This window comes from Vigna radiata, unplaced genomic scaffold (genome assembly GCF_000741045.1).
Source record: "Vigna radiata var. radiata cultivar VC1973A unplaced genomic scaffold, Vradiata_ver6 scaffold_154, whole genome shotgun sequence".
NCBI classification, from domain to species: domain Eukaryota; kingdom Viridiplantae; phylum Streptophyta; class Magnoliopsida; order Fabales; family Fabaceae; genus Vigna; species Vigna radiata.
This window is the reverse complement of record NW_014542916.1, coordinates 830,153-839,480: the sequence shown is the minus strand read 5'-3', so window position 1 is coordinate 839,480 and position 9,328 is coordinate 830,153. Positions and strand designations below refer to the sequence as shown.

General features: G+C 37.8%; 1 protein-coding gene across 2 annotated transcripts; it reads right to left on the bottom strand.

Moving 5' to 3' along the window:
- Positions 1 to 1,610: 1,610 nt before the first annotated feature.
- Positions 1,611 to 4,064, bottom strand: LOC106752559 (TMV resistance protein N). Of its 2 annotated transcripts, none has more exons than XM_014634259.2 (6): positions 3,927 to 4,064; positions 3,042 to 3,577; positions 2,726 to 2,946; positions 2,513 to 2,631; positions 2,098 to 2,340; positions 1,611 to 1,968 (listed from the first exon to the last, which is right to left on the bottom strand). In XM_014634259.2, exons 2-5 carry the CDS (start codon positions 3,557 to 3,559, stop codon positions 2,140 to 2,142), a joined length of 1,059 nt encoding a protein of 352 aa, XP_014489745.1. In that variant the 5' UTR covers positions 3,560 to 3,577; positions 3,927 to 4,064; the 3' UTR covers positions 1,611 to 1,968; positions 2,098 to 2,139. The 2 variants fall into 2 exon arrangements, with proteins under 2 accessions (XP_014489745.1, XP_014489746.1); XM_014634260.2 differs by having other exon boundaries at positions 2,726 to 2,910.
- Positions 4,065 to 9,328: the final 5,264 nt, after the last annotated feature.

Sequence of the window (9,328 nt, the reverse complement as noted above, 5' to 3'; positions counted from 1 at the left end):
TCAAATTTCCAAAAACAAAATATTCATAATACAATACTCAATCCTCTTGTTACAAGAGCCTTCAACATTTCAATACATATCATAAACTTTCACTAAAGGTACAAAATCACAAATTGCATGATCAAGGTATAAACAACGTAATATCTCATTCCCCCAAACCCATTTTCAACCAAATGCATCAACTATTGAGTTCATGGTGGTACCAACCTCGACACTGTGTGCAAAAACCCTAAACCTTCCACAAACGAGGAAATGCCCCAACCTGAAAACAGGGACAAACGAGGGGGGAATTTCTTTCGATGGAGAGAGACAAAGAAAAGGGAAATGAAAATGGTCGAGAGACAGGAATTTTCAAATGAAACTGCCAAATAAAGAGGAGAATCTCAAATGCCTTTCCAAAAATTCCCTCCAAGACAAAATGCACATTTTAAAAAAAATATTACAAACTAACCAATGAGGAGACGCCAAGTGTCATTGTAAAAAAGTTGACAAATTTGGGTTGTGAAAGAAACGTTTTCGCTTACTTAATGTTCGACAGTGGACTTGAATGGAGGTTTCGCGGCGGTGCGATTTAGGTTTTAGGATTTTCTTGGCGACGCTCGCGGTGGTTTTACCTATCAGTGTTAGATGTTGGCTTTTATTTGTAGATTGGGGTTCCATGGCGTGATGAAGCTCGTGCTTTCACAGAGGAAGATGAAGGGGGTTTTGCTCTACAGGTGGTTAGAGTGATTGCTATGGAGGAGACGTCAGGTTCGTTGATGGTGGTGCATTGGTTACGCGGTTGGTGGTTCACGTTTTGTGTCACAATTTGGGTAAATTTGTGCGATTTGGCTTAAATTAAAGGCAATTTAGCTTCTGCTTTCGCTGGCGTAAGGGTTTCATGGTGGTCTGAAGATTTTCAAGGTGTTGGTTCGCAAAGAGAGGTTGATCGTGGTGGTTCGAAAAAAGAGGTTGATCATGACTGGTTATAACTGATGAGGTTAACGGAGGATGCGATGCTCTGTGGATAACAAGGAATGAAGCTTCTAGCGATTTTTTTTTGGAAGAAAAAGTCTTTTTAACAACTTTTTTAAAAGAAAAACCGTTTTAAATATTTTTTAAACATAAATTCAAATAGACCAAAAAAATATAACACGTGTCCTGTTGTTAAAAGAGTTGTCAAAAAGTATTATCAAAATATCATCATTTTTATTACGATTTTATAAAATTTATGGGAGGAGGACTGAGGGTTTAAACGTGTTATAAAATACATTTATAATACTTCTTGACCGGAGTAATACTAATGTAAATACAAGCAATAAAAAGGATCGATAATAATAGAATTTTTATATTCGTTCATCCTAATTTGAATAACGTCTAGTTCATATGAAACCAATTGTTGTTTTACAGAATTTTAGGTTAGCAAAACAAAAAAGAGGAAAAAAACAAATTGAGATTCCCAAATTGATTGTTATTATTCTCCTAAAGTTTAGGAACACATATTTTGACTAAAAAGCCTTAATTCAACAACTAAAGCAGAAAAAGATAAAGTAAATAAAGATGCTACGTGTAGTCTAAAAACAAATATTTAGCAACGATCCTTCAAATTCAAGTTGGGATTTATATATGATATTTTTTTTAGCTTACAATTGATCACAGTTGTGTTTTTTTCAAATTGTTTCACAGTCGTGTTTTTTTCAGCAATTATAAGGATTTCACCTGTGCTATATCTAAAGGGCCTAAGCTTCGAAATGAAAGTTTTTAAAGATCTCAACTTATATATCTTTCTTGGGAGATAGTTTAGACTTGTGCAATCCTTCAAATTTATCACTAGTATATTGGAGAGATCACCAATACATTGGTGTCCTTTGTCCAAACTTGGACAATGTTTTAGAATGAGCTCTTTAAGACTTGGTAGTCCTGAAAAGTTAGGTGTTTCTATCATATATTGGAGTGACTAAGATTAACGAATTTTAACCACCCTAAAACCTGCAAGCATAGTTTTTCGACAAAAGATTAGGAAAGATAAAAAATACAATAGTTATAAACAGAACCAATTATACTATTTTTATTGTAATTAATCTATTAATTTAAAAGAAAAGGGCATGTAATGAATACCCGGCGTTGTTCCAGACGAGTTGGAGACGATTATGCTTGAAATCAAAGTGCAATGGCATTTTCCAAATGAAAGTTATTTGGCATGTATTTATAAGGAAACTCTCTCAGTTGTTTAGAAATTTGCCCATAATCTGCACTGAGTAGCAGTCTTAGTCTCTTCAATTTCTTGAAAGTATGAGCTTCCAAGCAATCTCTACTGCTGGAATGCAGTTTCGGAGACAATCCCTCGATAGCTTCTGTCTCCTGTGATGAATAAAGCAAAGATAAACAATTGAGAAATCCCTAAATAATTGTTGAATGTTGATGCTTAATGTTGAGTCTAACAAGTTAACAAAACATGCATTACACTATAAATGAAAACACTTTCAAAAGAGGTTTGAAAATCATATAACATATAAAAAATGTTAATTCTTACAATATTCTCTTCCAGTACATCTTTTACATCATCCTGAAGACATAATCGACTCCTCTTCCCCGGTTTCTTTAGCCATCCGCTCACTTTTGCGTCATAGTTCCAATCCACTAGCTTTCCACCTTGAACATGGAATCATAAAAGAAGATTTTGTTTCTAATCAGCACGTATTTATTGGATCCCAAACTTCAGTAATATTCCCCATAAAACTCTTACCAATGAACTCAATTCGATAGATTTTCATGGCTAGGGTTGTTTTACCCAATCCTCCTATTCCAAATATCCCTATGACTTCGGTGGATTGATTTTCAGTAGATTCAATCTCGTCTTCCCAGATGGAATCTAATCCAAGAGGAAATTGATTAATATACCAGTCTATGTGGTCCAGTAATCTCCGAACGCTGTCAACAATTACCTTCACAAGTTCAGCATCATGCCTTCAAGATGAATAATGTGTTACCAACATTAACTCACGACCTTATGCTTCATTCAGTCTCAAAGGAAAAAAAGTATGAAGGATTCATTTGTTTACCTGAAATCTCTGACATCCCAACCCGTGATCCCTGCAACTCTATTGAGTGCACTGCTCCACCTGGACAGCGCATGTTCCAGTTGTTCTCCTGAATAGCATCTGTGTGCAGTTTCTTCCAACGCTTTTCCAAAATCATCCTTCTGATGACGTACATCCAATGGGTCAATCTCGTAGAAAACGGGCAGAACTATTTGACCAAAAGTTTCGTGGCATTCAATGATTTTTTCAAGATGACGAAGAGAGCAGGTAGATTCAGTGTATGATTTGGAGAAAACAATTATCGTAATCTTAGCTCCTCCTATTGCTCCTATCTGATCGTCCAGCTCCAGTCCCTCCGGCAGATTCTCTTCGTTAATTAAAGTTTTGAGTTGAGCTTGTAAAAGTGCAGAATGGAGATGAGAAACGAACCTTCTACCGATATCTTCTCCTCCAAAGTTGATGAACACATCGTATATGAAACGAGGTTCTGAATTGAAGTATAAGGACGATGATGATGATGAAGAAGAAGCGAACTCCATCAAAAGAATTGAAGTCAACTGTTCAAAGATAAAGCAATAATATTGAGAATCCTTCGGTTCTGATAAAACAGTTCTTCACTGTTCCGTTTGAACAGTGGGCCGTTTGTTGGTTTTCTTGTTTATCGTTCTTCCCCTTGAAACTCTATTTATATAGAGTTCCTTTTTCCCTTTTCTCCGATGAGATACACAAACAATTGTATTTTTCATATGTTCATTCAAATAATAAAAGAAGAGTTTTTTCTTACTCACCGTGACGTGATCTATTTATATAGAGTTCCTTTTTCCCTTTTCCCCCATCAGATACACAAACGATTGTATTTTTCATATGTTCATTCAAATAATAAAAGAAGAGTTTTTTCTTACTCACCGTGACGTGATCTTCAACTTTGTCTTCTGCACCGTCGACGTTCGCCGCCGTATCGGAGCTCCTCCGGCCACCGACATCTGCCTCGGTCTCTCTCCTCCATCAGAGAAAACCTCTGACGCTTCTCTCTCTAAGTCTGTCTTGAAGCAACGCAAATGCCACGTTGCCCTTGATACTCTGCCTTTCTTCTATCGTAATGGGCCAAATTCGTTTTGGGCTCGTAAGTGCACAGTACACGACCCAAACCAATATGGTATCAGAGCAGGTCTAGTACCTGCTCTGCTTCCGTTGCCATTGCTGCTGACTCTTGGGTCTTCTTGGGCCCATTTCTTGGGTTCTTTTTGCTGGGTTCTTGAAGCCTTCTTGTCGCCATGGATCAATCAGACCAGTCTTCAAATCCTGCAAGTCTGTTCTATTTGCACCCGGGAGAAAACCCAGGTTTGACTTTGAGCACTCAAACTCTCAACGAGAATAACTACTCGTCCTGGAGCAGAGCCATGAGGAGGGCTCTGCTTTCGAAAAACAAGATTAAATTCATAGACGGGTCTATTAAAAGACCTCAGAAAACAGACGCTACCTATGACACCTGGGAAAGATGTAATGTGATGATTTTGTCATGGATAACGAAGACCTTATCCCCACACATTGCCGAGAGCGTCATCTACGTCGAAGAAGCTAAATAACTGTGGGATGAGCTTAAAGAAAGGTTCTCAAAAGGAGATTATTTTAAAATCTCAGATTTATTATAGGACATACATTCGATCAAGCAAGGGGAACGTGGCGTGAGTCAATTTTTCACTGACTTAAAAATATTGTGGGAAGAATTAGAGTCTTTAAGACCTATCCCTGTCTGCACCTGTGAAGTTCCATGCAACTGTGATTTGTCCAAGGTTATGTTGAAATATAGGGAAATGGAACATGTGATCTGCTTCTTAAAAGGATTGAATGATTCATATAATACTGTTAGAACACAGATCCTTTTGATGGATCATTTACCTAATGTTAACCGTGTATTTTCTTTGATCATTCAACAAGAAAGACAGGAAAAGCAGTGCATTACAGAAACCAGAATTCTGGTAAACGTTACTGATAGAGGTAATCACTGGAAACCTGACCAGAACTGGAAATATCAAGGACGTGGAACTCGTGCACAAGGCAGAGGTAGAGGTAGAAACCCAAATTATGGTAAGCAATGCTCCTATTGTAATAAAATGAATCATACTGTTGATGAGTGCTATTCTAAGCACGGATACCCCCCATGGTACAAGAAAGAAGAAAGGAAAAGTGATTGGAACTCTGTTAATGTGAGTCAGAACAACACTGACTCTGAAAGCAGCCTAAAGACCCAACAACAGACCAACAACAACAATAATGTCAATCTTTTCACACCAGAACAAATGCAAAGGCTTCTAAAAATAATTGATAAGGCTGAAGAATCATCTATTCACAAAGTCAATCAGGTTCAAAGGAAAGAAACTGAGAATAAACCAAGTAATTCTTCCTGGATTATCGACACAGGTGCTACTGACCATGTTACACATGATAAATCCAATTTTGTTGTTTTTCACAAAATTAAACCTATTTCCATCAAACTACCAAATAAAACTACCATTACTGCTGAATATGCTGGGATAGTTCAATTATCTGAGAAATTCATCATTTTCAATGTTCTTTACATACCTAATTTTTGTTTCAATCTAATCTCTGTTCAAAGTCTTATTAAAGACTTAGATTGTAATCTAACCTTTTCTTATGAGAACTGTCAGATAAGGGAGAATCGTTCATTGAAGACGATTAGATATGCTAAACCATGGAATGGTCTCTATTACTTGCAAGATTTCTCTAAACCAGAACAAAGAGATGTTGACAAGACTGTTTTCTCTTTTAAAAAATCTGATGTTAATCTGTGGCATCTTAGACTAGGACACCCTAGAAATCATGTTGTAAAACACATATGTGAGATGTTTCCTTATGTTAAGACTAATATTGATATTGTATGTGACACTTGCCATTATGCAAAACAACATAAATTGCCTTTCACAAAAAGCCTATATGTTACTACTGAGTGTTTTGAAATTATTCACTGTGATATTTGGGGGCCATTGAATATTGTCTCTGTTCATGGACACAGGTATTTTCTTAGTACAGTTGACGATTACAGCAGACACACATGGGTTTTTCTAATGAGTAATAAAGGACAAACCAAGGAATTACTACAAAATTTTATCATTAAAATCAAGAACCAATTTAACAAAATGATAAAAATAATTAGGTCCGACAATGGGCCAGAGTTTAATTATGTAAAATTTTATGATATGCATAGAATTACTCATCAGAAAAGTTGTGTTGAAACACCAGAACAGAATTCTGTAGTTGAAAGAAAGCATCAGCATATACTCAATGTGACACGCAGTCTTCTTTTTCACTCAAATATACCTAAAGTTTACTGGTCTTATGCTATTGGACATGCAGTTTACTTGATAAATAGATTACCTACTCTTAGTCTAGGATATAAGACTCCCTATGATATGCTCTACAATCTGGCTCCTACTTATCTTGATCTTAAAGTCTTTGGATGTCTATGTTTTGCCTCTACACTTGAAAACAATAGAAATAAGTTGGATCCTAGGGCTAGAAAAGGAGTATTCCTAGGGTATAAAAGTGGTGTAAAAGGCTATATTGTATTAGACATAAATACCAAAGAACTATTTGTTAGCAGAAATGTCACATTTTATGAAGAAGTGTTGCCCTATAAGAACTTTCAAGATAATCAGCAAAGCATGAACAATGAAAAGGATGAGGACGAGTTCCTAACATATTTCTCCAAAGAATACTATCCTACTTATGAAGACCATCTTGACGAACAAGGGGAAATTAACCAGGAGGCAGAACTGCCGAATCCTACTCCCACAAATATCAATCAAGAGAACCACAGCAATAGAAGGCCAGAAAGGGTTAGAAGGGCTCCTGCTGATGAGTCGATATTTTATTGATTTCCCTTAGTTTATTGCACCGAATTTAATCAGGGAATTGAGCTTAATTGTCCAATATTTTCCCGTTTTTCCTAATTGTGCTTAATTTGACCGGAAATTCTAATTTTAATTAATTTGAATATTCTGAGCTAATTATTTGCATTATTATTTTCAGGGAAAATTTTGAAAATACAACTTGGGACATCTAAAGGTTAAAATGAACTTAAGTGAGTGAGAAGGTGTGGATTTAGTAATCGAGGGGTGTGGTTGGCAATTAAAATTTGAAGAAAGTGGAGAAACACTCTCGGCCCATGGATTGAGAAAGGGGCTGGACAGTAATATACTGCAGCAACATTATTCTTCATCCAGAAAAGGAGGTGTCCAGTAGAAAAATCAAAGCACACCTTGGCCCAACAACAGCCTCCACGGTCCAGCTAGGAAGAAATGTGTGCTTGGTGAAAAAGGAGGTCCAACAAGCAAAGTGGTGAGTTTCAGTAGGCCTTCTCGGTGTAACCCCTGATTCACTTGGTACATGGAGTGACAGCCTAAATCAGCATCCAGCATCAGGCACACGGGTTACATAAAAAAGAAGGGTGATCCAACGGTGAGAAGAATCATGGTCTGGTGATTAAATCTTCAATTTATTTGGCTGGCTTTTCACTTCCTTGGCTGCAATGGGAAGAAGAGGTGCAGGCTGACATGGCCCATTATAAAAAGGTGTTGCAATTAGAAAAATAGGCTTGAAGAGCTACGGCCTAGAGAAGTAGCAGTTTTGCTGCAACGTCTTGATCCTACAGCAGCTCCTCCACGTGCATCCAGCCATTAAGCAACAACTCCTTCAAGCTTCAAGCTTCTTCATGGCCCAACAGCAAACACGTCCCACACTTGGCTCGGTACAGCAGCTTCCACCATGCAGCCCAACAAATCTTTCCACGTCCAGCGGGCTTCATCTCATCCTCCAGACCATACAACAGCAGCACGGTGGGAGTTAAATATTTAGTTCTTCGTTCAGCTTGGAGAGGGGTGTGCTTGGAAGGTTCAGCAGCTGCGACTTGCATCACGGTCCAGCCTTGCATCTGCAGCCGCCTTAGCAACGTCCAGCCAGCTTCTAAACTGGACTTCACCACTGCCCAAAGAAAGGTAGAGCATGATCCAACAACTTCTTAGATGATCACAGCCTGTGCATCATGCATTGCAGAAAAGCAAGAGAAGTTATGGCTGGAGCCCACGTCCAGCAGCTTGAAGCAACTCACGGCCTGCACCCATTTGTTCCTAGGTCTAGGGGGCTGCAAGATATGCAAGAAAATCCACGTGCAGCAGCGTTGAGATCAGCCTTCATCACATCCAGCAGCTTTGGCCCACGGTCCAACAACAAGCAACTCATCATCCACCAGCCTTCACGCATCTGAAAGGTGTGGCAGTAGAAACCAATCCAGTCTTCTCGGCCCAATCAAAGAGTAATATCCAGCAAGGCTTTGGAAATGGACAGAGTTGATTTCTTCATCAAATACAATCAACGTTCACGGTCCAGCAGCATGGAGGATTTTCAATTTTGTTGGGCAGCTTCATTCTTGTTGGGCTTTTGAAGACACATAAGCATAGAATGAAGTGTAGTATCCAACATATATTAGGGAGAGGGCACAAAACCCAAGGGGGGATGGTTACATGAAGGGGGGAATTATTCTCTCTGACGCAGCCGCCACCGAGAGTTCACTATCACACATTATTCCTTGGAGAGGTTTCTTGACTAGGGAAATGGAGAGTGATGTGGAGTAGAAAGTGTTGTTGCAAGTGGAAGCACTCACGGGTGATGTTGATTTGGTTGGAACCTGCACTCAGTTTCTTTTTATTTTTAGATTTTAGGATAAGCACATTTGTTTTTAATTTTAGAAGAGATATTATAACGCTATTAGGTTGTTTTATTTTAGGAAGAAGAGCACACGTAATTTCAATTCAATAGAAGGGGCTGTTGTCAAGTTCTGCAATAAGTTTTGATTATCTTTTATTCACACCTGGACCGATGCTAGCTTATCCATTTTATTTTACTTTACTATTCACATATCTTTCTTATTGTTATTTTGGTGATGGAGCGGTAGATTAATTAGACTTAGGCGCATATAATTTGTTTCAACCCTTTTGAATTGAAGTTTTGTTAGTTTAAGCGTATCAATTATTTATTTTAGCTGCAATGTGCATTTCAATGTTTAGTTTAAGTGTTGCATTTAAATTTCATATCTTTATTATATGTTGCATTTTAATTAGTTTATACACTTTGCTTTAGAACCGTTAAGTTTATTGTTTTCGTTCATTATGCTTTCAATTATATACGGTTGTGTTTAATTTTAATTTATGCATCTACATTCACAAACTTTTCAAACCCCCCCCCCCACTATGTGTTAGACCTGATTCTGAACCGCAGTTGGTCCTTGTGAG